The following is a 27,281-nucleotide window of genomic DNA, read 5'->3' as shown; positions in this document are numbered from 1 at the left end:
ATTGGATTTACTTATTGGTTGTACTCAGTCATGCTGGAATTCTTTCTCCTGATGCCTGTGTGCTCTACACTACTTAAGAATGATGTGAGATAATATGAAACGGTGAATTGACGGCACAAGGAAACTATTTGGATGGCTGTCTGGAGTTGCCATTATTGGCTTTAATTATGACTTGCTGTCCTTTGGGTACTCAATGAGCCAGAAAAGGCTTCATATGTGCCAAAGTATTCATTAGTATTCCCCTTTCTGTCATTGTGCTTGCAGAAAGAGTTTATATCTGGCACCTGACTGCAGTTCTTCTTAGCACGGACCAAGATGCTTTGCAGATTTTGATAATCATCTGAAAGTACACCAGTGTCTCTACTTTTTGGATGCAGTAGAAGCTGTTCCTAGGTAACAGTGGAAGAACTCTGACCACTTTCTGATGTAACTGGAGAACAAACAATTTTTGTGGTTGTTCAGGTGACATGGCTGCTTAAAAATTTTTTTTGTGGTATCAACTGGAGAAAGAAAAATAATTACTTGTTTTCCTCTTCTAGGTTAGGGGACCTGCACTAGAGCTTCATGGGGAAGTCCTTGTGTATCAGCATTTTAGGCACCTTGCCACCATTCCATATAGAACTAATAATGAAGCCCAGAAATGTTTCTGAAATAAAAATAGCCTTTGGAATCCATTTTGCTAATGAAAAATTGTCTATAATGAAGAATTTTTTTGTCTGCCATAGGGTGTCCCTAGGGTAGGTACAAAACACAGCAATCACTCATAAAGAGTATTCCATGAACTCTTCTGACACTTCAGTGTGGAGGCTGTGCTGAGAATGGTGACCACTCCTTTGGCATCTGCTCTTGAACAGAGTGGTGGACAGGGATGGATTCCTGCTCCAGTACATATTTACAATTGCAAAACTGAATTTTAATTTAGAACCTTGTTTGAACTTTGAGTCAAGTTTTTAGCAGCCTTTGAAATACTGTCCTGTGGGACACCAGACTGTTCTTAGAAACGAATATTTTAACTAAGGTGATGTGTAAACAGATACTCCTGATTTTGGAGGCATTTGATGACATCTTCCACTTCTCATCTGTCACATTACAGCATAAGCTGGCTTTGACTTAAGTACAGAGTTCTTCTTGAACTTCTACTATTACAGGAGGATGCTCACTTTCATGGGCTGTGTCACAGCCTTGTTCTCCCTGAAACTCCAAATCCTTACACTTCTCAAAGATTTAATCTAGATCATGGATAAACTTCAGCCACTGTTTAAGCATTCATGCCCACCATTTTGCTTTATGGGGTGAAGTGAAAAGATGCTTCACCAGGATTTTTCAGTATCATTCCCTGCTTGGGCAGGAGAAAGAGCTTTCACCTGGACAGCTTATACCTGGGGCTGGTGCAGAAATGAGTGAGAAGAGAGGATGCTGTCTTGATATATTCTACCCCTTACAATCCCATTCCCTGAGACCTGGAGCTGAGGTGGGGTGTCAGTCTGTGCAATGGGAAAGAGTCCCTGCCTGCCTTTCTCCTGCTCTGCCATTCTCCTCCAGCTTATCTAGCCTAGGTCAGCCAAAATCCACTGACCTCGTGTTTCCAGGGTTTCCTTGTCTGCTCTGTACACTCCAAGAAAATGCCATCTTTGGGCTGCCCACTACCTTCTGACACTCTCCTTCAGCAGTGCTGTGCTTTAAAACACATGGTTTCACAGAATGGTGGGGGAATGGAGGGAAGTAAATAAACCCCAATCTTTTTTTTCTTTGGTTGCTATTTATCGCAGAGAGTTTTGCTTCTCCTTACAGGCGCGGCAGGTGGTGCTCTTGGTCCTTCCAAACACAAGCTGCACTTCCTAAACTCCAGTCAGGTCAGAATTGTGCCATCCTGCAGCAACTGGCTGGTTTGAGCCCTGTCTTTCAGCTTTGAGTGAAGTGTTTTCCACCGGTGAAGAGGGAAGGAGGGAAGAAAAGGTGCTCTATGTGGGGTTTTGGCAGGAAATGAAGAAAAAAGATCAGTACAAACAAAAGGAACTAGTTGGCAAGTACATACTTAACCACACTGTAGTCTAATCCAGCTTCTGTCCCCAGTTTAGATGGCAAAAATGCTAACTGTGGAAATGATAAGGAAAACTTTGTAGCTCTGAAATTGGATGGTTCTGTTGCCATTGTTTTCTTGTGCTGTGTACATTAAATAGGATCACGCTTTCACCTCCACATTGTAATTTCTCCCTGCAAGCACCACAAAACTTGTAAGAGCAACAATTCTAAGTTCCAGGTTTTCCATGGTCTGAGAGTAGCCACTTGCTTGTTTCTCAGCTGGCAGCTATACCCTGTGCTGACGGCCATGCATTGAAAAATCTGAATCAGAAAGGCCATTGGCAGGAGATAGGTAAATTCTCTTCCAGCTGTTATAACAAACAGGTAATTAAAACGGACAGAGTGTCATTATCTTTGATTTTCTTTTTTTTTAAATAATGTTTCAAGTGGAAAACGCACCTCTAAGGATTTCAAAAATCTTAGTTGAAAGTGCTTAGAAAGTAACTAAAAATAGGCAATTCTGAGCAGAACTTCAAAGTTTGGAAAGAAAAATCAGGAATACATGCCAAGTGTATCATCACTAGATCCCTACCCAAGGTTTTTGCAGCAGTTTCCTGGAAAGGTGTCATTGCCAGTTCATTTCAATTTTTCTCATAAATATATGTTTGAGGAATATGTTCTTGAGGAATTTAGTATTAGGTTAAAAAAATTAGATCCTCCCCTCATTTATTCTAGAGGCATTGAGATCTTCGGTTCCCCAGTCCTCTCCTGTATATGTTAACTATGTTCAGAGATATGGTAAAATAGAGGAAGTGCTATGTTTCACCCAAGAAGTTATTCAAATACACTTGTTTAGGCTTTAGGTTTGTTTTTTTGGATTGCAAGCAGTAGACACCAATAGATGGTGCTGGTGGTGCATTAATAAGGTTCAGTTTCACATTTGTTTTCTGGTCTGTGCTTGGAATTTGTTTAAAAAAAAAAAAGAGAGAGAGAGAGAGAACAAAACAAAACAACAAAAAAGAACAAAACAACAAAATCCCTCATGCTAAGCTTTTATCCAAAATGTTCTCCCCACACTGAACCGGTCACCATTTAACTTTAACCTGAACTGTGGCCCAGGAAATCCTTCAACATAAATAACCTTGGAAGCTGCCATGACCATTTTTGGAACGTGCTGCCTCAATAAATCTGTTACTTTGTTGTGCAATGTTGAAGTGTGCAGTTGTTTCTCTGATTAATTAGGGCAAAAAATAAACTTGCACGATCAATCCAAGCTGTGACACGTTTCAGCCCTGGCTTGAACGTGTGGGCAGAAAAGAACTTTAGAGCCTTCTCGACAGACCTGCCCTGGAATTTTCGGATGCATTGCTGGCTCGGAGTTTACTCCATTTGATGAGATAAGGTGGCTGCTAACAAGGTCTGCAAGAGAAGAGTTTTGGTCTGTCCCAGGACTGCCATTCTAGCTTAGCATGGGTAGGACTGAGAAATGATTCATCTTGACCACTGCCCCCACTAAAGACAACATAACTGAAGTGTTTTATGTAATTGTGTTTATTTTATTTCACATATTACCCATGGAGAACAGCTGATACATTCTCTATATCTTTCACCAGTCTGGAATGCAAGATAAAAAAAGGTATGGAAAAAGAGTTTAACGTTTGACATTCACGATATGAAAAATAGAGGGGATACAATGTTTTAAAATGCCCTTATGCAATATATATATATATATATATATATATATATAAACCGTATAAAAATAAAATATATTTTTTGGAAAAAAAAAAAGTCATGACACAGAACAATCTTAAATACCGATGCATATCTCGTGATCCACACACACCGCACTTATAATTAACAAAATCCACGTACAATTGCACTTTTCCTCTCTGTGACGTTCAAGTATATCGCAGTCCCCGCAGGGACTAAAGAGTGTCCGATTCCCTGCCGGGTGCACATAACGCAGAGGGTAGAGCAGATGTGGGCGGCCTGTCCTTGCCCTCCAACCCGCGGGCGCGGAGGGCGAGCCCGGGGCCCGTCGCCCACCGGCGGGTCCCCCCCTGAGCATCCCCTCCTCGGGGCGGGGGAGGGCGGCGAGGGCCGCCCGGGCCCCCGGGAGCAGCGGCGGCGCCTTCGCGTCCCGGGCGGCGGCGGCGGCTGCGGGAGCCCGGCCCGGGGAGGGCAAAGAGTCGGTGGTGGCGGGCGGGGGGCGCAGCGGCCGCTGCCCTTCTCGGCTCCCCCGCCGATCCCTGCCGGGGTCCCGCCCGGACAGGCGCTCTCCGCCACTGCAGCCGGGTGTCAGCCCGTGCCTCAGTCCATCCGTCGAGGCGGCCTCGGCCGGCTCTTGCGACGCTCAGACTCCGAGCACGGCGACGAGGGGCTGCGCCCGGCGCGTCCGTGGGCGCCGCCCGGAGCGGGGGGAGCGCGCTGGGCTGCGGAGCTCGGGCAGGGAACGCCGCCGGCGGCCGTAGCCCTGGGGGCTGATCTTGTTTGGGGGGGCGGCATCGTTCCTGTCGTTGACGGCCGCCCTGTGGAGCTCGTCGACCAGCCAATGCACCGTGCACGTCCCGAAGCGGCACGCCTTTGTTTGGAAGTGGGGGAATCTGTTAATGCTCTGGCGGTAGCGCTTGACGCGGATGTGAGCATCCTCCCGGTTGCTGCAGGAAGAGAGAGAGAGCGGGCATGAGAAAAGCGCAGTGGGGGCCCGGAGGAGGGGACCCGGTGGGCGAGGGAAGGGGAGGGCAGGGACTCCCCCCCAGGCTGGACGGGCTCGTCCCGACGGTGCCCAGCTGCCCCCAGCAGCCCCGGCTGTGCCCTCACACAGTGGCGTGGTGCACCCAGAGCGTGCTGCCCATGCCAGGAGAGGCCCCGCCGGTTTAGGGCTGTTGCTTTTCCCTATGCACCCAGGGCTCAAGTTACTATTTATATCTGACTTTCGCAGCGAAGGCGCTACTATCTCCCGCCAGCTGAAGAGCGCGGGGAAAGGAAGGCGGGAGGCTGCTCTGAGCGCGGTGTGCAGCCCGGGCAGGACCTGCCTCTGGGGCGGGGAGGATCTACAGCGAGAATAACCCTAAACACCCGGAAACGAGGGGACCCCGAAACTTTCCGCTGCCTCGAGCCAGTGCCCGAGCCCAGGAAGGGCTGCAATTTACCTGGGAGGCGAGACTCGGGAATCCTCCTTCACGTCCTGGGTGCGTATGAGAGGCAGAACGTCGGCGGCTGCCCCCAGCCCTCGGAGCACGCCCGCAGGCTTCACGTCCCGCTTGGCTCGGCTTAGTGCCCATTTCGTCCATCTACAAGGAACACAAGGGAAGAGGAGAGCCTGTTATCGCAAGTCTGCAGGGCGGGAGCCAAACCAAATAGATTTGAGGGGCGAAAATCTTTGCCAGCGCCGAGATTTTTTTTTTCCTTTTTTTTTTTTTTCCCCCCCTCCCTCCAATGTTTCCTGAAAGGGCGCGAGGCCTTTAAGGATCTGAGCAATTCCCGCAGGGAATGCAGTGCCTCTGGTCGCGGCCGGAGCCGGGCGCGGGGCGCTGGCAGGAGGGCGCGCTCCGATACTCACTTTCTTTTGAACTCTGTCGCTACGTCCACCCTTGCAGCATCCACCCCGAAGAAGGTCACAGAGCCGAGATAGAGCAGGGCTACGTGAACTAGTTTCATTCTGGCTGGGCTCCTGCTGGAGGGAAAAGAGAAGAACTATAAGCATGCTTGCTAGTAAAAGTCAAGTAAGGACTGTCCTTTATTCCTGGTGATTCCAGAGAGCTCCTTCCCTCGCAGAGCCCCCAGGCTACCGGGGACTTTGTGTCTGATATGAACCAGAAGCTAATATTTGCTCAACAACTTATCACAGAGTAAATAACAGAGCCTCCAAAGTTTACGTTTGTCGGGAGTTTAGTTGCAGAGGCGGCTGAAAACCAGCAGGATTTCCAGAATACCCCCAGCGGCTTGCACTAGGATTTAGCAAACCCATAAGATTAGGGAGAGCTGGCTATCGGACGCGTCGTTTCCAAACTCCAGCAAGTGTTTAGCTGCCGGGAAGTTTATTCCCTGATAGCTCCTCTTCCCACTTCACACGCAGAACCAGCTAGCTCGGGATCTTATGTTGTAAACTGCAGCTGATGCCAAGAGCCAGTGCAAGACTCCACAGCGTAACTCCAAACTCATCAAAACAGTCCAAATTTAGTAGAATTTTACTTGCGTTCCACCTCCCCTGAACCTTTTGTTGCTGCCAAGGACGGGAAAAAAAAAAAAAGCTCTTACCTGACAGTGAGGATAATCCACTGAGACAAATGTTTTTGTAGTAGCGATCCGAGCTTGCAGGGTTTCCTGAGGAGCGAGAACTCCTCCTTTGTGTGTGTATGTGTGTGAAGTAATCACTGCCGAGCTCTGCGCTCCACTGCTCGCTTTTATAGAGCAGCGCTGAGAAGTGGGTGGACCTTGGCGTGGCTGGGCGATCTCTCCTTTGGCACCCCCCCACCCCCACATTTCAAGCACTCCTTAAGCATTCTGACCTGGATTGGGGGCAACATTGCGGGAGGGGGGGAATAAGAGGATTATTGAAAATTATCTTAAACAACCCCCTTGGTATTTTGTTAATTATAACGGCAGATTTTAGGATTCTGAGTCATGGCACAACTTGCAAAATCCGATGAGCCCCTCAGCCTGTTTTACTGGGGACAGACGTTTTAACTACCGATATATAATTAATTATATTTACGCTGTCTGTAGCTTAATTTCTTATTGTAGACGTCTTAGCTTCAGGTGGGTGAAAGCAGGGGAGTGGGAACCAGATTCAATCTATTCCAAAATCCATAAAAATCCATCAAATATCAAAGTTCCAAAAATAAACCCATATTTGGACATGAATTTATAATGAGTAACTGGAATGACAGCCTTCTTTATATAAGTAAGGAGGTGGCAAATCGGGCATCATTAATATTTATGACTCAACTGGGGTGCATTTTTTATCTAAAAAAAAAGAATTTGATTTACTTGATCGATTCATTTAGATCACGATTCGAATGGTTTTGGCAGGTGAAGGTTAGAGCCCAGTTCTGTGCTTTGGAACAGAGCAAGTGGTATTGCTTTGGGGCAAGCACAGGGTCACTGAAACGCGTGGGGTTAGGGAGCCGGGAAGATCCGCCGTGCCTTGTGCTATTCCCAATCCGCAAACCTCCCCGGACCTGAGTGCGGTCACTTCCCAGAAAGCCAGAAAGCGACACCAGGGCAGGATCGGGGTCTCTAACAGCGTTCTCCCGGCTGGCCAGCAGCAAAACCTTCGTGTGACCACTTTGTTGGTGGCTTTTTTACAGTTTTTAACGCCTTTGCTCCGTGACGCTTCAGAAGCGCAGAGGTCCGGCTTCGCAGGGGGTGCTGGAAGCCAGCAGCGGATGGACCGTGTCTCCGCTTCCTTGTCGCAGTGCAAATTCGGCGGCACCGAGGGAAATGCCCCAGGAGATCTGCTCCCCTGGCCAGCGAGAGACACTCGGCGGGAAGGAATGAGCCGATGAGATGTTTCTCTCACATCTTGCCCCAAGCAAAGTGTTTCAAAAGTCAGGTGAGTGAGTGTGCTCGTGACTCGGTGCCTTTCTAGATAACCGCGGTGTGTAACAACACCCCGGAGAGGTATGTGCAGGGGGATGACGGAAACTTTCCTGTGCGCGGCTCACTCGGGCTCAGGTGCTCTCTCCCTCCGTGCCAACAGCGTCCAGACATCTGGAGGCTTCTGTCTCCGGCATCTACCTGTGCGGGACAGGCTGGCCCGGGAGCCTGTCCCCACGGCATCAGCCGGCCTCCCCCGTGCCCCGAGCCCCCTGCGCGGCTCCCGCGGGGCCAGGCCGATCCCCCGGCCCTGAGCCGGGCTAGCCCGGGGTCGCTGCCCGCCGCACCTGCCCGGCCGAAGGCTCCGGAGCGCCGGCAGCCAGCGCGGCTGCCCCGGGCTCGCCCTCGTCCCTTCCCCCGCAGCTCCGCGGAGCCGCTGCCCGCGCCCCGGACCGTGCTCCGGAGCACAAAGCATCAGAGCCAGAGGCTTGGGGGGGAAACACAGGGAGGAAGAAATGGGAAAGTAAGTGGTCTAGAACGGGACCGTATCATGACCAGAGCTGCATCAGCCCGCGATGGCTGGATTCTAGAGACCTCATGAGGCAGATCAAGCTCGTGTGAGTTCAAGCATTTCCTTGATTAGCAGAAGTTGAAACTGAATCTAACTTTTTTTTCCCGAATCAGAAGGCAGGATTTTATGTGATAAGCATTGCATGGACTCAAATTAAGTCTCCCATTCCAGTAAAGAAAAAAAAAGAATATCTCACGTTTCCTCAAATGCTGGAAAATCCCTCATTAAAATCCTTGGCTTAAACGGGAAGTGTATTTTGTGTACTCTTAGCCAAACAATGCAGAAAAAAATTCTACATTGATTTAGGAATAGTAATAGCAGTAGTAACACAACTCTCATGTGGCTTCCATACTGACTGTAACTATCATCTCAGTGATAGAAAATTACTTCATGCAAATTCATGAGGTGACAAATTCTGACACATGAATGATCAGTTTGTTGCTGATGTGATTTGTGAAAGGGCTTCAGCAGGTAAAGCTGGTCCAAATCTACCACAAAACATCATGTTCTTTGTTCAGATGCTCATTTTGGTCTTTCTACGAACTTGCATTCTCATGCAGTTTGGAAGTGAGCAATAGTCACTGAATTGGCATTATGATGTAACAGTGACCACTTTTTAAAAAATTATTCCACAAATAGTTATTTCCTTTTTTTAAAAAAACCTCAGTTACACAGAATGTTCCACAGCAACATCATTCACAAGCTGTGAGTGTGAGGCAATGCCAAGCAGTTCAGCAAGACCATCCAGGGTCTCCTGGATGCTGCCTCATCCATGGCAGGAAGGTGGCCCGGAGGAGCAGCCAGCTCCTGGACCTGTTCACTGCTTAGCTGGGGTGCACCATTCAACCTCTTGGTGTTGCCATATGACAGAAGACCTTATAACAAGGATCTGCTCTGGCAGGGACATGGTGAAGATGAGTTGCTGTTTATAGAGCATTTTATTCAGGCTGAGATTTATTCCAAAAGAAAAGATCTAAAATATGTGGGTGGGATTCAATGGGGAATGAGTGTGATGCAAATATTCTGTGCTGATTATGGAAGAAAACTGTTGTTTGAAACCAGTGGAAGTGCCTTTGCATGTTTCACTTTGTTTAAACAAATTGTTCTGAATTCATATGCCATGAGTATGAATAGACTTGATTGTATTTCAGGCTGCATGAAATCAGCAGAAAGATAATTCTAATAGAAGAATGGCACCCCCTGAAGGATCTAAAGCCTCAATCAAGCTCCACACAGAAAAACCTTGCTGTTAGTGCCTGCACTCAGACAGTTCTCTCTGTGCCAAGAGCACAGTGACAAAGGGGTGATTCCGTTTCTGGTAGTGCCATTGGAGGTGCTTTGGTGAGCCTCATGTCCAACAGGTTTGAGTACACCAAACAAAGCCTCCAAAGTGAGTGGGGGATGTCTGTTGGTCGGGGAAAGCCTGGTCGGGGTCATGGCTGCCCCCTGTTCTGGCATGGGGTGGGGTGACACTGGATAAAGAGACTGCAGGCAGAGTGAGAATTCTGTTTCCTGAAGGAGGAGTGAAGTGTAGAAGGTGTTGTGAACGTTCACACCTTGTTGCTGGCAAGCGCACAGTGTGACTTTGGCAACATTGTCCCTGAGTGCTCCCAGGCTCTTGGAGAGGCTGCAGCCTTGCAATTCCTCCCCTGGGACAAGTACACGACGAGGTGCCTGTGGAGACCTGTGCCTTGGTGTCCTCTGTGAGCCCCTGCTTCTCCTGAGGGGAGCTAGGCCAGCCTGCTGCAAGGGAGGGCATTAAGGTTTGGTGGTCTGGAGGAGCATTCCGTTTTATTTTTCATTAGAATTTAGGTGAACAAACACTGTGTCTGCTCCACTTCCTCACTTGTCCTATAAGAACATAAGGTTCTATACTTAAGGGAAGTTGCTCAGAGAAGTTGTGGATGTCACATCCCTGGAAGTGTTTGTGGTGTGGTTGGATGGGTCTGAGCAACCTGGTCTAGTGGAATGTGTGCCTGCCCATAGCAGGGGGGCTGGAACAAGATGATCTTTAAGATCCCTCCTAACCCAAACCATTCTGTGAAACAAATGAGCTCAACTGAACTTCCTATTTCTTATTTAAGATGTGCCACTTCTTATGAATTTTTTAAGCTTTATAAACTTTGGCTGTACTGATGTAGATGGCAGAAGGCACAAGACTGTAAAGTGAGCACTAGCAGTATTGGGAAATCACTAAATAAACATCTTATTCTTGAACCAGCATTTACTAATGTCCTGGGAAAGGTGTGAGAGATCCTCTCCTGCTAGAGGTGCTGTGTTAATAGAGCAGAGAGATTTTACTATTGAGATTTGTTATTGCATATTGAATCTTTTTATGAGTACAGATATGATAACTCTAATGTCCCATTCCAGCTCCAAATTAGGTAACTTCTTAGTGGCCATAAACTTTCCCTCCAGATTTAGCTGTACAGATCATTATCCTTTGCTTTTGTGATCTGTTGTTGTGTCCTTGACCAAAATGCCTTTACACGAGTTAACAAAGGTCTTCCTACCTAACTCCTACCTAGAAATGACTGACCCCACAGAGTGCATCCTTTTCTCAAAAAATATGGTCAATCTTTTTGATGTATATATTACACATTTTTCTTTACTCCTAAACAAAGAAACGTATTAGGATTGGATCTTTACACATGTCATTTGTTTCAAAACAGCTAAATCATGAAGCTGATGACTCCGAGGAGATGTCAACCTGTACCCTGATGTACCCTCCGCTGAGAAGGCAGAAGCAGGAACACTGCTTGAAGCTGCCTAACCAATTTCCATCTGGTTTATCAGCAAGACACTTCGTCAGTATGTCCCAGTTAAGAGGTGTAAGAACGGCGTGTTTGAAACAGAAATATCTCTGAGACCACTAATGACTGTCTGCTGGGTCCCTCGTCAGGGTGGATCGTCAGGAGCGAGTCCAGTTCGCTGCATTTCCACAGCCAGCCCGGTACCCACGGCTGCCCCTCGCTGGAGTGCAACCAACCCACGTCCTCCGCGCTGGTTCTTCTCTCTGTTCTGTCCAGCGGGACGTACATAGAAGCTTATCAGAGTGTTTTTGCAGGCTCCGCCAGCTACCCAAGCGCTGTACTGTCCGCTCCTTTATCCTCAGCATCTCCGCGACTGCTGGCAAAGCCGGCCGTGCTTTCGATGGCCGCGGTCCAAACGGTGCTGCCTCATCGGCACGTTATGGGCAGCAGCGCGGCAGCTCCCGGCGCGGCCCCGCTGAGCGCCCCAGCGGCCACCGCCCGTGCCCGGGCCAGCACGTCCGGGGCCACGCGGGTCACACCGAGGCACTGCCGGCCACTGCCCCGCCAGGCGACCCGCGGGGAGCAGCAGGGCCGGGCCGGGCCGGGCCGGACAGCAGGGCCCGCTCCGGGCTGTGGGTGCTGCTGTGAGGGGGCCGGGACCGAGACCCGACACTCGGCAGCGCCACAGAGCCCAGCGGGGCCGCGGGACGGCTCCCCCCGCGGCAGCACGTCCCGCACATCCGGACAAAACGTGACCGGGACACATTCTGGAAGCGCAGTCCCCGGTTCCCCAGGCCGGGCTGGCGGGGCCGGCGTTATCCCGCCGCCGGCTTCCATTTCCGCGGAGCCTCGGCGGGAGCGGCGAGGCGCAGCCCCGCTCAAACACCCGAGTGTCCCCGGGCACGCAGAGCGCTCAGGACCCGCCGCGAGTGTCTTTTGTAAAGGGAACGAGCTCCGGAGCCGCAGCCCTCCGGGCGGCCACCGCACAGGGGGAGGCTGCCGGGAGACAAAGCCCCGCGCGGGCGGGGCGCGGACCTCCCCCGCCGGGCCCTCCCCGCCCGCGGGGGGCTGCGAAGGGAGGCCGCGGAGCTGGCAGCGGCGTCCCGGCACGGCGGTCGGCCCGGGGCAGCGGCAGTGCGGGCCAGCCGGGCCAGCCGGGCCGCCCCAGCCCCCGCCCAGCCCCGGGGTCACGGCGAGCGGTCCGGGCGGCGCGCAGGCGCACGGCGCGCCCGCGCCTCCAACATGGCTGAGCTGGTGCCGTTCCTCCTGCGGCGGGCGCGGAGCGGAGGATGCTGAGCCTGCCCCGAGCCGCCGCCGCAGCCGCTGGGGTGGTGAGGCCGAGGCGCGCCCCGCGCAGCCATGGCCAGGCTGGCCGACTACTTCATCGTGGTGGGCTATGACCACGAGAAGACAGGTAGGTGTGGCTGCGCGCAGCGCTGCCCCGCCGTGCCTGGCCGCTCCCCGCGCTCCTGCCCGGCCCCGGCCCCCGCCCGCCTCCGGCCGGGCCGCGGGAGGAGGAGACTGCGGCGCACACGGGGCGCGCGTCCGGCCGGGGGAGGAGGGGGTGAGGGCAGCGGGGCGAGCCAAGGGTTAATCCCCCTTTCCCGAGGGGGGGAAGCGGAGGGGCTCCTGCACCGCCCGGCCGGGACAGCCCCGGCCCGCCCCGCCCGCCGGCAGCGGCTCCGGCTCGTTGACAAAGCGCGGGCCGGTTCAAACGGGGCCAGCGGCCGTGCCGGGCCCGGCCCCCGCCCCGCGGTCACACCTGTGTCCCAGCGGCAGAACAAAGGGGGGCTCGGCGAGCAGCGGCGTTTGCCCCGTCCCGCTGCTCATCCATCGCCTGTTGAACCGGCCCGCGCATCCCCAGGAAGCACCGTGGAGGCTCTGCAGGAACGGGTGCTTTCCCTAAAGCCTCGGGACACGTTCTGTCTGCTGGGGGAAAGGGAAGTGGTGTTATCTGCTGGCGTTTTGTGGGCGAAGAGAGAGTGGTTGGTGTTATGTAACTCTCCGTTATGGTACCAGCTTTGTTGCTGCAGAGGTCTCAAATCAGTTGTTTAGACTGACTGGAAAACGAAGTGATTGTCAACGGGTGTGTGTTTGTGCTGGGTATTTCAGAGAGATCCTTTAAATGTATGCTGTTAATAAACAATATTTTAAACAGTCGAATGTTCCCTAATTTATTTAACTATGCGTAAACCAAACAACACTCCAGTTTGTTACTTAGAGTAGTTCTTTGAAGTAGCAATTGCGCGTAGTCTGTATCTGTTCATTCAAAAAGTGTAGCTAATAAACTCAGATTATGAGATTTTTTTAAAAATAAATGCAATTTTTAGAGAAATCATTATATCTGTGTGTTTAAAGATGCGCAGTGTCTTACAAAGTTCTTCTAAGGGTCTCTTGGATTTCACTATTCTGCAATTATTATTCTATTAGTTTCAGCCTGGTTTCTCCTCTCAGCCCATTCGATAATAGGTTTGTCTTAATTGTACAATGTTCAGATGTTAAAATCAAGACATCTGAAATGGGAAGTATTTTATGTTAAAAATAAAGACCTTCCCTTTTGCCTCTCTCCTGTTTGGAACGTTTTCCCTGACAAAGTAGAGAGAACCCAAATCAAAACAAAGAAGCAACCAAAAAACCCAAATGTGCTTTTAAGAAGACAAAGCAAGTAGGCTGCTTATTTCTTGGGTATGATACATTTTGTACGGAAAGCTTTATGTCTGTAAAATGTCTTCATCTGTAGCATTTAAGTAGGTGTTTAACTTCCAGTACATAAATTGTCTCATGAAGTTTGGTAGAATTGCTTGCATGGGTGAAATTGAACAGTCAAAAATAACTCCTGAACCTTAATTTGAAAAGGTCATGCCCAGAAAGTCACTGTTTAGACTTTATTATTTAAATTACTTGTTGCTACGTTAATGCTTTGTAAGAAAAATGCTTGAAGGAACAACATTGTATTGAAGACTAGGCTTGCATTGTTTTCCAAATTCCTTTACCCCCACATGCAATCCCATAATACATGGAGTACTGACCTTTATTTTTCTTATAAAACTGTATTTTTTTCATGCATTTATTATGCTTCCTTCTATATGAAAAGCAGAGACAAACATTTCTAGGATTATAGACTAGCTACCCTTGAAGCTTTTATATTTTTAAATATATCCCTTTTTTTCCTTCCTTATTTTATTTTTTCATCTGCAGCTACCTTTTGGCTTGGTTTTAATGTGCTTGATTTTAATGTTTTAATGCTTTTTTAATGTTGTTTTAATGGTGTAATTACATTTTATAGTGGTTTTTTTTTTTCCCTAGTTATAATCTGTGGAATAGTTTTGTGTAAACAAGCAAACAAAACTGCTGTACCCTCTCCCCCAACCTGTGTGTCAGCAGCGTTTGGATGATAAACACTTGTGGTTTATAGGGAAGGGTGTTTATAGCAGTGACTGCTCTCCCAGGAAAGCCCCCACTGTGTCTGCTGGCTCTCCTCTCCCTGCTTTTATGGTTTTATTTACATGTGCCAATATCTGCAGTACCCCTGGAAATGTGGTAAAAGTGCTGATTTCCTGGGCAGGTTATCTGGCTTTACTCAAAAAAGCATATGCTGTAAATATCTCAAATGCAGTGTTTGTGCAGTTTAGGAGCAGATTTGTAGATTTTTCTTGTTTTGGAACAACTTTGTTACTGATGCTACAAGTCTTTATCCAGCCTAGTCTTCAGGGGGTGTGAACAGTTTTATTGTCCTCGAATAAACCAGGGAGTGTGTCCTTTGGGAATCAAACATATGAAAGTCCATTCCTGTGCTGGTCTAGGCCTGTGTAAGTTGGTGTTACAGCAGTCCTAGTGCTGCCATTCCTGGTGTGTTAAATCTTCCTTTGGTTTCCTTGCTGGCTTTAGGATGCTGAGCCATCCAAAAGACTTTTCTTGCTGGGTGTGTTACCTGTGTTGCTGTATTATCTTGTACTTTGATTCCTTTTCTGCTCATTTTTCAAACAGTGTTGGCTCACCAGGAGGTCAGATGAATGCCAGTATTGCCAGATCAGTGCACCCCGAATTTATATCAGCTTTAATGGTCCTAGAGCCTTGGGCACAAAGCTGTTAGTGAGGTGGCTTAGTCTCCTTCATCCTCCAAGGAATGGATGATTTGCCTAGCAGGAGTTTATTCATGCTTGGCAGGATGCACAGAGGCTGTGCCTGAGCACAGAATGAGCTTTGCTGTTGACAAGTGTCAGTAAAAGTGCAGGCACTTAGGAGCTGAGAAGTGTGTGTGTTGTTAAGGTGACCTGATTCACTCAGCTTTTCCTGTGTTTCAGGTACCCTGCTCTGTGTGTTAAGTTGCTCAGTCTGTGTCTCTGCCCATAAAATTGAGTGTGGATGGATCATGGTTGTAATGGCTGTTGTGTATTTTAAGAACTTGTCCTGAGCCAGAAGTGCATGTTAAGTGTCCTGACAGAGTTAGAAAAACCACATTTATAAATCCCTCAGCTTTACTAAATCCCCCCCCTTTTTTTTTTTTTTTTTTTTTTTGTTCTAGCAGTGAAAGCATGAAGGATTTCAGTGATGCACAGAGGAAAGCAATCAACCTTGGTGTATTTTGCTTTCAGCTGAACCTTGGCTGAGGTAGATAACCACATTTTCCCCCAGCATATCAGCACAATATAAAGCTGTTACATAACTGGCTACAAAAGGCACTTCCAGAAGTCTCTGGAAGGAGCAAAGGTGCTACTAAATGTAGGCATTCTGGGTTAACAGCTAGGAGAAATCCCAGGAGGCCTTAGTGTTCATGCATTTTATTCTTTTCCATGCATTTTGAAGTGTGTTTGATGTGCTTCACCAAGACATTCTCATTTAATATGTCTGAAAAATGGAATGTGGATGGGATTAAGGAAGAACACAGATGTTTGCAAAGATCACAGAAGAGCATGAGAAAATGCCTTTTTTGTTTTGTTTGTTTTTGGTTTTGCTGGTATAAGCCCTAATCATAAATCTATCCCTAGAATGTACATACAGTGGTACTTGGAAAAGGTGAAAGAGAGAACATTCTGTGTCTTTCTTAGCTCAGCAGCTGAAAGGTAGGGATAAAGAGGGGATCCAAAGACTGGATTTGTTTAATTATCCCATACACCCATAGCAGCTTTCCTGTAGGATGCTGTTGTTTACCCAGAAGTTAAAGGAGAAAACCTGTGAGATGGAGCAAGATGTTTTCTGTGACGTTTGGTGGCTCTGAGAAGACAGAGGAATTTGTTCTTGACTCTGTGTGCAGTTGCAATGTGTAGGACAGAAGGCTTGCAACAGTACAGCAGTTTTATTTGGCTGTTGTCACAACTGATAAATGCTGGTATAACATGTGTAGGCTCTGTTGTGGTTGTTTCTGTTCTGATTTTTATCAACTCCTCTTCAGGGAAGCCTTTATTGTGTAACAGAGCTCCGGATCTCAGAGGGTTTTGAAACAAGACAAGTGATTGTTGAAGGAGTGGGAGAGATTTCTAAATGGAGTTGTCTGATTCTATTTTTTTTTCCTCTGAGCAGATTTTGCCTGTGAAGAATATAATATTATGAGGATTTTCTGGTGTATTTGCTGTATATTCATAGTTGGGCATTTCACTGAGCTAGTGTGTGTACAAAGAGTGGATGATTGCTTGATGCCATGGCATGCAATCTCTGCACACAGAAAATGGAGAAAAAGAAGGGAATGAAGCTGTTACTTCAGTGGCTTTCTTATCTGTGCTGAGGCTTAATTTGATTCAAATGCAATCCAGGAAAATCTCAAAGGGATTACAAAAGCAACAAAACCAAAATCCTTTTTATTGTGGCAGGAGAATTCTTGTAGCTGTCGTGGAGTGAAGCATCAAGTGTAGTGCTGGAGCTGCAGGATGCAGAATTGTGCCTGTGCATTGCTGGGACATGACTGCAGCTGACTGTGGCTGGCTAGGGCATGGCAGCCCAAAAGCCTTGTCAACACATTAGTTGCTCCAGTAAATGAAATTATCTCTTCCTCCAAACCTTGTGCTTTACTTTTCAAGTACAACAGATTCCACAATATTATGCTGAAACAGAACGAGGTAAAATATTTCCATTGCATGTGGTTTTGTTTGTTTTGATTATGGTGGTGTTTGTTGGTTCTTTGCACTTTTTTTTTTTTTTGTGAGATAAAGCTCTCTTGAAAGTCTGCTTGGAGGACTCCCAGTATTTTTTAGCAGCATGTATTCATAGAAGATATTCAAGCAGTTTCTTCTAGTACATAATGTTGACTAAAAAAAATTTTGATTTTGGTTTATGGATTTATCATTTTGGAGAAATCTTAAAATCAATAGAGATCATGTAAATCTTCTTTCCCTCACATATCTGTAATGAAGATTTCAAAAGAACTTGGATTTCAGACTCTACTCACTCAGTCTTGCCATTATAATAACAACACTTTTTTTTCAGCCTTTCATTTTAAACTAAAATATTCATGGAGGCTGATAGTTTTGTCCATAAGATATCTTCATTTGTTCTGAATTATGAGGACACAGATTATGCTGAAGGAAGCAGCATTTCCTATCTTTGTGACTAAATTGCAGTCAAGGAACTCACTCTCCCGTTTTGTCCTGGATTAACTTCGTGGATTATCTGACAAAAAGTCACTTTTCCTGCAGCCCGTTCATGGCAAACAGTTTGTTATGCAAGCCTGAATACTGTGTGAGCCCTGGCCTTCTATAACCACAGTCATATTTTTCAGTGGAGGGACAATGAGAGTGACATTTAACTTCTCCAATGTCCCAAACATAACAATCTTGTTTTAGAACAGTGAGGAAGAGAATTACACTGCTGTGGTAGTTCTCTGACACGAATTTAAAGTACCAGCTACTTCCCCAATTACTGGTAGTCACAAAGGAAAACCACAGTCACTGTGGAGTCATTTGTAAAATGTGTAACAGCAGATTCACAGTTCAGCCTTGATAACTGTCAGTGAAAGTTGTATCCTGCAAATATATACTGGTGAGTAGGAGGTTTTCCTTTGGTTCATCTCTCCTCTTACTCCTCTTTGCAGTAGCATGAGACTTTCAGGCTCTTTGCTTATATAGTGAAAAAAATTATTACTAACAATAGCAGTATCAGTATTGATGAGATTAGTTTTCTTCTGCTTGGTGTTTTGGGAATTGTGTTCCATTTATATGTGTTTGTTGAAATAAATTACTCCTGTGGTGTCAGTGGTATGTTCTGAAGTCAAGGACAATCCAATTAGTGTTGATTGGGATTTGGCAGCTAAATCCCTGCTCATTGAGCCAAGAACATGCTGGTTATTGCTTATCTGCTAGTGACTAGATAGATCATGATTTCATGTCTCTGCTGTTTACAGCTCTCAGTTTTCAATCTTCTGCAAATCAAATACTATGAAAAACTGCAATCACTGAATTCTTGAATTCTTTGGTATTTTAGAATTTCCTTTCTGGTAGTGTTGTGCTCAAGATGTCAAAGTAACCCCAGAATTTCCACTGAGCTGCACGTGGGTGACCTGCTGTCACTCCTGCAGCCAGAATCAGCCCTTGGTGACACTGTGGTCTGGGGTTGTGTGTAGCTGTTGTGGAGGAAAGTTAAGATACAGAAAAAAACAAACTCATCATGATTTTGGGTACAAATTCAGGATAATTGCATGCAAAACCCCATTGGACCATGGGAGACCTCAGTGGATAAAAAGAGACAAAGGAATGTTACTGGGCTTACAAAATCAATCACTCAGGAAGAAATTCAAGGGGGAAAAAACAGAAGGTAGGAATAATGTCCTTATTATGTCCTTTTACTGTGGTTCATATGTTGTTTGCTAGGATTCAAAACCCCAGAAGATCCATTCTCTGACACTTGGATCGATCTTCAGCAAGATAGAAAATGTCTTTTTTAAATGTTAAAGTGTTGGGTTGGGTCTGCTGGAATAGCAACTGGAAGGAAGATGAGACATTCTGGCAGAGGATTTCTCAGATACTTGTGGATGAAAAGGGATGACAGCTTTTCCTTCTGGAACCTTGACTTCAGTTGTGGAAGGTTGTGCTTTTGGAAAATGAGTTTTTTGTTGAGCTCCTTTTGCCAGCTGCTGTAGGCAGTGATGCCAGCAGTGTGGAGTGATGTCAGACTCTGTCTCTTCCTCGTGGTTTAGGAACCCTTCTTCCTAAGACATTGGCCACTCCTGCTTACTCTCTTTGACACATTCTGGTATTTTAGAATGCTTTCTGTCTTCTAGGTTTACTCCAGAAGAATCTCTGCCATTTTCATCTCTCTCACTTTCTCCTTCCTTCTCTCTCTCTCTCAGTATCCATTTAATTCTCTTTGTCTACTCTGTGGTTTTCTGAGATGAAGTCCTCTTGGCCACTCAGACTGATTTCTTATGGTTTTCATCTTTAAATAAACAAATTCCAATTCATCACACAAGCACCAGGGCCCAGGTTTTGTCCCTTCTGTAAATTTTTTGGCCTCAAAGAGTGTTTGGTAGAATTTTAGTTTAGGCCAAAAAAAAAATCCTTTTCTCCTCAGTCTTATTTCTTGGAAACAGAAAAAAATATTTGGTATGAAGTTTTACTGAAATAATTGAGCTGGAAACAGATGTCAGCCATTGAGGCTTTATATGGTGCATTTAGTTTGTTTAAGTAAAGAATAATTGAAAATAGTTACAGAACAACGTAGAGCACCATTAGTGATGCCTATAGCTGTTAGTTATTTGTGTAGCTACAAAAATCACTCTTGTTTCTTAGTTTGCTGTAGCTGTACCAGTTAAAGCCCAATAAACTTCTTAGCTTGACCACTTGAAGTCTTGCACAGCTGAAATTTGTCCATTTAACGTGTGTGTTTTTGTTTTGGACAAAGAAATGCAGACGCTGGTCGTTTTTTGTGACTATTGTTCTCTGAAGTGTAAATCTAATTCCTAAATGGCAATAAAAAGTGTGTGTGTGACTGGCAAAATACTCAAGACTCAAAAGACAAAGTTGTGATCTTGTCATAAATTCAACTGTAATGGAATTTTAGTTCTTGAAATATTGTTGAATGGGCATACTGTACTTTTAGGAAAGCTGTGTTTTTTAATTCTATTACACAGACTGCTTTTCATAAAGTTGCAAATTGCAATTGCATAAAAATAGAAGAAAGCCACATGCTTTGTTCCTGCAGAGCTGTTTCCTCATAATTAATCTATTTTCCCAGAAAAACACACAGTATTTTTATGAAGCTTGTGTGATGACTGGGCTGTTACTGGCCTATATTGTTGGTGTATGCTATTTTTAAACTAGATTTAATACAAAACATTCTAGTAGAACTTACAAGAGGATTTCCATTTTCTTTACTCTTGTTTTATAGTTTGTGAAGAAAGAAGTAGTAGGTTTGATATTTTTTAAGAATATAGAATTTTTAAAAGAAAGTTTCAGTGATAAAGAAAAATCAGTGATAAACCCAATTTTAAAAGCCTTCCTAGCATACGGATTTAAACTCACGTTTCCCCCCATATTTTTTGAGTAATTTAATCTATTAAAAGTCTTCCTCTTTTAGACTGCAAGTTTTTAGAATCTTCAGTCTGTGAGAGTTTTTTTCCTTCAGTGTATTTTGTTCCGTGGGCAGAATTTGCTTTTTGTGAAGTCTCTTAGCCTGGGGCTGTGCCCGAGCCATAGGTTGTGCCCATAGGGCTGCAGCTGAGGAACAAGCTGGAATTTCCTGTTAGGGGAGGCAAGAGCTGCTGCCTGAGCATTGCCTTTGGGATTCACCCCACATTTCTTAGAAGTGCAATTATTGAATTATTCTTATTTTATGTCTTTCAGGAGCTTTCAGCTTGCTTTTGCAAAATAGGAAGTTAATTACCATGTGTTTCTCATGATCAGTAAGTTTCAGCAGTGCTAGAAAGCCCAAGGTTTGGAATGGATGCTTTTAGTGGTATTTCCAAAACAAATAAGATAACGAGGCATACACACAGAATAAAAGGATGTTTTCTGTGGTGATAAATATTCAGTTTGTGTTTAGAAATCCGTGCAAGTGTTCAAAGTGTTGTGGAGGAATGTTTCTTCTCTGGGGATTTTGTAGTGACTAAAACTGAAGTTCTTCTTTTCAGTGATAAATTCGGGTCCACTTTGCTGAAGTGAGTTGAGATAATGCCTGTGAAGGTCTCAGGTTTGCCCTTTGGCTGGAGGCAGCGATTTTAGACATTGGTGCCCATTCTGTGCTACTCCCACTCATGAGCTGAGGTTTTGACTCAAGCTACCTGTGAGAATGCTTGAAGCTGAGACACCTGGATTTGTCCTGACACTGTGTGACTTTTCCAGCTCTGAGCAGTTGATTTTTCCAAGCAGGGAAGCAGCAGAGAGAGCTGGACCATCCCAAAGCCCCCAGAGCAGTGGCTTGTCCTCAGCCTGCAGCATTCAGCACTGCATTCTGCACGACAGCCAAAGGCAGTGTAGCTGTTGTTTCAGCTACAGGCAACTGAAAAGAAAACAAAGCCATAGAGAGCCACATGTTTGTGATTTGGAATTCAAAACTCTTCTTTCAAAAGATTCTCTTTCCTGTTTGGTTAACGTGCACAAATAATGATACCAGGTTTGCCACTGAGTAAACGGCGTCCCTTCGGCTTGTGGTACTTTTGGAAGGTTGTTGTTTCAGCACTGTGTTTTCCAAATATTTTGTTTATAGTGTTTATTATTAAAAGAGATGAGATCATACATATTTAATAAAATTATCTCGTGGAGGTTGTTTTTTATCATTTTGTTCTCTCTTGCCACATGGTATCTTTTTGGAAGAGGCAAGACTGTCACTCATGTTTTGTGAGAGAGTGATCTTGAGAAGAACTCAGCAAACATGCTTTCTGCCTTTCTGACCTTGTAAGATGTTTTTGCATCCTTACAAAATTGTTTGTGTGCTTGTTTATGAGTTTCTTTCTTTATTTTTTTAATTTACAAGGATGTGGCCAGTGGTTAGTAAATAACCTTTTTTGGAAAGCTGCAGTTCGAGAACGTGTGGGTTCCCTGGTCTAGTCTCTAGACATAGTTATTGATAATAATAATAATAATAATAGTAATAATAATAATAATCATAGCTTCTCTTCTTGCTGATAGCCTAATAGAAGACAGGAGGTAGAAATTTCCAGCCATACTTAATTCTAATAAAAATGAGGATTGTTGCTCTTTACAGTGAGGTAGGATTTGAGAGGCCTAACTATGGTTTCCATAATCTGTTGTTTTCTTGAGAATATGCTTACCATCATTTGAAGTTAGAAAACCCAGTAATAATAACAATAACTTTTTAAAGAAAGGTCTTAACTGCTGGTCTGCAACCCATTGTTTCTGTCTTGTGGAAAAGACCTTGGAGATGTTTCATTTCCCAAAGTTGTGATGGTTAAGGATAGGATACTGAAAAGTAAAACCCATGGATCTCCTGCCTTCCTTTATAACAGGGTTGTGTGTGCTTGCTTATTCTCAGCCAATATCCTTAAAGTCATTATGAAGTCCATGGGTTGAGTTGTCTCCCCTGGCTAACTTCTTTTCTCCTTCTCCTCCCTGACTCCCCAAAAATCAGTAGTTCTTCTTGTTTTAGGTTTTATATGAAAACAAGAAGAGTCATGGCTACTGATAAAATACTTTGAAATTCTGAAGCAGAAGACTCAGAATATAGTACTGTTTAAAAATCCCCATGTGAAGTGTAGAAATGAGCAGTAGAAAACCCTCATTACCTACTGTTCTAAATTTGGTATGCACTCCCTACCTTGTCTTAACTGTTCTCTTAAAGGTTTGAAAGCAGACTTGCAGAGACCAACACATAAAATGTTTTATTAGATTTGATTTATGGTTCTGTGAAGACTCTAGATTTTTTTTTTTATTCTTTTGCCTTTGTTGATTACTAGGAGGAGCTTTGGACTTTAGTGATCCTAATGTAGTTGTGTAAAGCACCATATGGTTTCTACAATTATCACAGCAGATGGACCAAGGTTTTTGTCAACATGGTCTTGCCAAACTTAATTAGCAGCAAATTTTCATGTCTGGATCTAAGCTGTTCCTGACTTAATGGTAAGAATCTCAAGAGTTGTGAATAGATTCAAGGATCATAGAATGGTTTTGATTGGAAAGGACCTTAAAGATCCTCTGGTTCCGTGGGCAGGGACACCTTTCACTAGATTGGATTGTCCTTCCTGTGCTGGGGCCCCCAGAGGTTGATGGGGTACTCCAGGTGAAGTCTCAGGAGAGCAGAGCAGAAGGAGAGAATCACCTCTCTTGACCTCCTGCTAAAGGATATTGGTAGCATGGACTCCCAGAATTAATTGGCACACTTTTTTGTTTTGTTTTGTTTTTGTTGTTGTTGTTTGGTTTTTTTGTTCAACTTGTAAATATCAAGTAAAAAGGGAAGTGGAATACTTAATGCTTGGGACTTGCAGATGATTAAAAGAAAGTAAATAAAGTAATTCTGAACAGCAGAATCTAAAGCCTGTGATGAAGGGCTCCAGGCAGAGCTCATGATACTCAGTGATTGGTATGTTCAAATTTTAGATGAAATGCAGTTTTGATAAATGCAAGCTAAAGTACATTCAGTGATGAGAAAGAATTCATAGCAATGGTCTCTAATTTAGCTATTGTCACTTAGTGGAAAAGTTCTTGGAATCTGTTGGGACAGTTCTCTGTAAAACTTCAGCCTGATGTCTGGTCTGGCATCAGTAAACTCAGAAATGAACAGTGTGGAGTTGAGAAAAAAAGCCACCCAAAACCACTGTGGTATTGGGACTTGCAGCCAAGGGGCCAGGGATGGGTGAGGTGAGTCCTAGAGGTCCAGTTCAGCCCTGGTTCCTGTGATCCACAAGCTGAAGGATGGGCAGGAATTGCTGATGTGTTCTCCTCTCCCAGGGCACAGTGAGCCTTTGCTGGCTGGGCCAGATGTGAACTCATTCTCAGAGCCCTCCATACCCTTCCACAACCTTGTGTCACTCCATTCCAGTGCTCCTCTGGCTGGCTTTCAGTAAACTGTTCATAGAGTTGGAGTCATGTGGGTTTGGGTGCAGTTTTCAGCCTGTTTTTACTCTTCTCCTTGAAGTGTGGTTACCAAACTGAATGGAAATGACCTTAAAGATGCTGGGCATTTACATGGAATCTTACCAAAATACAGAGTGAGACTGGTGCTTGCTGGTTTTGTGGGCAGTTTCATGCACTGACATCACTCTGAGCTTTTTATTGTTTATTTTTAGCTTTCAGCATCACAGCACTGAGGGTCACTTGGTGGTCTGCTCTGACCTTTACATCCCTTTTACCTAAACCACATTTTGGCACTATATGTGCAGTCAGGTGTTCTGGCCTAACTCTGCAGCTTTGCAGTTCTCCTTACTCACAATCTTAACATTTTTTCATAACATTTCCCCCGGTCTTTCAGCATCCCTTTGAATTCTTATCTTGTCCTCTTCTCTGTTTATTATCTACACTTTCAGAAAATAAATAATTTGTGTCTATATATAAAAAAAAATATTTTTGTGTATATATGCTTGTACATTTAAAAGAACAGCTGCAGTTATGTTCTGCCTTTCAGCCTGCAGCAACTTTAATCAAAACCAAAACAAAACTCACTCCAAATCAAAAACCAAGCATTGGACCCCACAGTGACTCACATATCATGTCTGGGAGATAGAATTAATGCTGCTATAAATATGATTGAGTGTGTGTAGTGAATAAATTTGCAGAAAGCATATTCAGTTGATGTCTCTAGGCATACTAAATGTTGGGTTGTTCGGGGTGCATTTAAATAGGGTGATATTTTAAGAGTCAGGGACTTTGAGAAACAAATTAGCAAATTATTTCCTAAACAACAGAACTAATGACGTGTTTCTGCACATTTTCGTTTTTTGTCTGGAATGGCCCTGGTAGTGCTCTACAGACAAGGAACAGGGTGTCTTGAATACTAACTTTTCTTCAGCTCAGGGTCACTGTGTATTTATTTATTTGGGTTAAAGGCCATTGGTCACACAGACGTTTCTGCAGGAAACCTCTCTGCAAGTAGCAGTTTTACTTGTGAGAGCACCATTTACTGTCACTTAGGAGAATATTTGCCTGCCTTTGTGGCAGACACATTATGATATGCTCCAATTAAGATTCTGGGGGCTGCCACAGCCTCAGAAGAGAGAGGTTATGTTCTAGTAATTAATTACGGGCCCATAGTCAAGTGGCATTTAATTGTTTGTTAGGACATGGGTTTGACTCTGTTTTCTTTGTTTGTGCTCTCATTTCAGACAACCAGTTCCTTCGGTTTCTTGCAATTGCAAAATATGGCTTGAGGTGTTTAAAAAATATTATTTTTACTGCTAATGGTGCATGCACTGGAAGTGCATTTGGATGTGCAGAATCTTGGCAGTGAAGCTTATTTATGGGGCAGGAGATGGCAGTAAGGAAATAGGTGATTTAGCAGAAGCACAGAGCCATACTTTATTCTTACACAGTGGTTTCAAGAGAACTCTCAAAAACGCTGAAATACCATAATAATTGTTCAAATTTACACATTTGTATTTATTTTGTTCCTTCCTGTTTGATTTTTCGGGCCTTTATCTAATCAGGTAAGTATTTACCAGCATTTGCAGCACTTGTTTAGCTATGTGTGGATATCAGGTGAAATATCATGTGCTACGTGAGCAAAATGCAATTCACATTATGCAAAGTTCAGCTTTAGTGAAGGCTGCTGGAGTTAGAAGAAATACAAATACACAGTAACACTTGTGATGTTTCAAAGTCTGTGGATTTAAAGGAAATTTTCATACAGCATTCTTTGTGTTGGTCCCCACTTGAGTGAAGTCACTGTGGCAGCCGTGGTCAAGGAGGGAATGAAGCACTGTTAACCTTTGAGAGCCACAACACAAACAAATTGTGTTTAATTTGGGGGCAGCTGAGGGGGTTCCAAACAATGGGGTTCATTTCGATTGCCCGTTTGAAGTGGACCCTTGCTTTTTGTTCTCACTTTGGAAGCAAACCACGCTGTTTGGAAGGTGTGTGCAGCTGTGAAGAGCAGAGTTTGTCGTGCAGGAGTTGAGCAAGGTGACATCATGAGAGGATGGGGACCGCTGTGACAACGTGTTTGTGTTTGTCCTGGTGTTAATGTGATCCCTGGCATGGATTTGTTTCCTTTGGGGTCAGTCAAGCAGGCAGGGATGGAATTGCATTCTGGGGATATTTATGTGATCCCTTGGCTGGGGCTGTTGTTGTTTTGGCCTGGAGGCCACTGGGTCTCAGTTGCAGGCTGTTCCCCAGGCAAGTCCTCTTCTCTTCAGCCTGCAGGGCTGTCACTGCCTAACTCGGGGTGTTTGGATGGTCACACACCAGCTCTTTGAAATTCAGGCATGACAGAAGGACTGTGGAGCCTTGCTCACCTCCCCTGCACATCCTCAGCTTATGGAGCAAAACCTAAACCCTCATGGGCAGATTCTCCTGGGGGAGAACACTGCTTTAGAGTTTTGGCTTGCACATCCCAGTGTGGGGTTGGCTGGTCCATGGGGTGACCAGCCCTGAATGTTGGCATTGATGTCATTCAGGCAGGTGAGTAAGGAGCTGATTTTTGCTAAATACATATGGGCCATAAGATATGCTCAGTGTACTGGAAGCTCTTTGTTTTTGCTGTGTTTTTGGTCTATAGTCAGTCCAGACAAAATATTTGGCCTACCAGGATATGTGAATCATTCTTCTTTGTAAAGCATCATTTATCATCTGTGTTCTGAAATTGTTTTGTATGAGGAAAACATTGAATGTACTCAGAAATTTTTATTGTTAAAGTGCGTTTTTACAGCTGTTGTATAAAAATCTTGCTTTGGTGAGATCAAAATATTATTAAATTGTTTTAGCCTATTGGAATCACAGGAAATATACAGGGTGGGAAACTCCCAAATGACTTGTCACTCTTCATCATCTGTAGGTGAGCAGTGGCACGCAGACTTAAATAAACAAATCTTAGCAGCTGGTTAATTCTGGGAAAAAAGAGAAAACTTGCTCCCTCATCCTTTATGATTGCTTATACTTATGTGTTGAGTAGAAGAAAAGCTTTGAAACTTCCTTAATCCATGTAAAAATATGTGTACAGTGCAAATCTGTTGTTAAGGATTGAGTGAACAGGTTGAAATCAACTTGTGTTGATTTTTTGTCCTTTTAGTCTTGTTTTAAAGGAAACTAAACCTGGTTTTGAAAGAAGGGAATGCATGTGAGGAGGGTACTGTCTAAAATTCTGTGTGGACTCTCAGTGAGCATCTCAGTACCCAAAGATCTGTGACAACTGCTGTGAAGTTGAGAGAAAAATAATGTTGTAGGAGACAGCTGAGATGACACAAAATTCAGTTTGGACAAATTTTATATCAAGTATGATGCAAGGAAGTTTGCTGACATGTGATATATATATATATAAATGATAGCTGCTGGGGCATGAGCATGTATGGATCAGTGTTCCAG

The 27,281-nt window shown here is 45.0% G+C and overlaps 2 protein-coding genes across 8 annotated transcripts in view; one reads left to right on the top strand and one right to left on the bottom strand.

Annotated features, from left to right (window-relative positions):
- Window positions 1–3,557: 3,557 nt before the first annotated feature.
- On the bottom strand, window positions 3,558–7,737 carry ADM (adrenomedullin). 2 transcript variants are annotated; one of them, XM_088175615.1, is made up of 4 exons: window positions 6,283–7,737; window positions 5,585–5,695; window positions 5,175–5,315; window positions 3,558–4,679 (listed from the first exon to the last, which is right to left on the bottom strand). In XM_088175615.1, exons 2-4 carry the CDS (start codon window positions 5,680–5,682, stop codon window positions 4,376–4,378), a joined length of 543 nt encoding a protein of 180 aa, XP_088031741.1. In that variant the 5' UTR covers window positions 5,683–5,695; window positions 6,283–7,737; the 3' UTR covers window positions 3,558–4,375. The 2 variants fall into 2 exon arrangements, with proteins under 2 accessions (XP_088031741.1, XP_014731744.1); XM_014876258.2 differs by having other exon boundaries at window positions 5,585–5,698; window positions 6,283–7,734.
- A 4,392-nt stretch (window positions 7,738–12,129) lies between these two features.
- Window positions 12,130–27,281, top strand: part of SBF2 (SET binding factor 2) — a 231,263-nt gene continuing 216,111 nt past the window's right edge. For 2 of the 6 annotated variants that reach the window (XM_014876284.2, XM_014876287.2), the window contains exon 1: window positions 12,168–12,301. In XM_014876284.2, the coding sequence (XP_014731770.2) occupies window positions 12,247–12,301 (55 nt within the window). In that variant the 5' untranslated portion in view covers window positions 12,168–12,246. Of the gene's footprint in view, window positions 12,302–27,281 lie in introns of all 6 variants that reach the window. The other 4 variants (XM_088175611.1, XM_088175608.1, XM_088175610.1 and 1 more) reach the window with 4 other exon arrangements.

Source organism: Sturnus vulgaris, chromosome 18 (genome assembly GCF_052056855.1).
Source record: "Sturnus vulgaris isolate bStuVul1 chromosome 18, bStuVul1.hap1, whole genome shotgun sequence".
NCBI lineage: Eukaryota > Metazoa > Chordata > Aves > Passeriformes > Sturnidae > Sturnus > Sturnus vulgaris.
This window is presented reverse-complemented; position numbering and strand designations above follow the sequence as displayed.

Excerpts from the sequence above, each read along its gene's own strand:
- ADM (XM_088175615.1), bottom strand. The coding sequence starts at position 5,682 with ATGAAACTAGTTCACGTAGCCCTGCTCTATCTCGGCTCTGTGACCTTC. Across the intron at positions 5,316-5,584 it reads GCGACAGAGTTCAAAAGAAA|ATGGACGAAATGGGCACTAA; the intron begins GTGAGTATCGGA and ends TGTTCCTTGTAG. Across the intron at positions 4,680-5,174 it reads TCCCGAGTCTCGCCTCCCAG|CAACCGGGAGGATGCTCACA; the intron begins GTAAATTGCAGC and ends CTCTTCCTGCAG.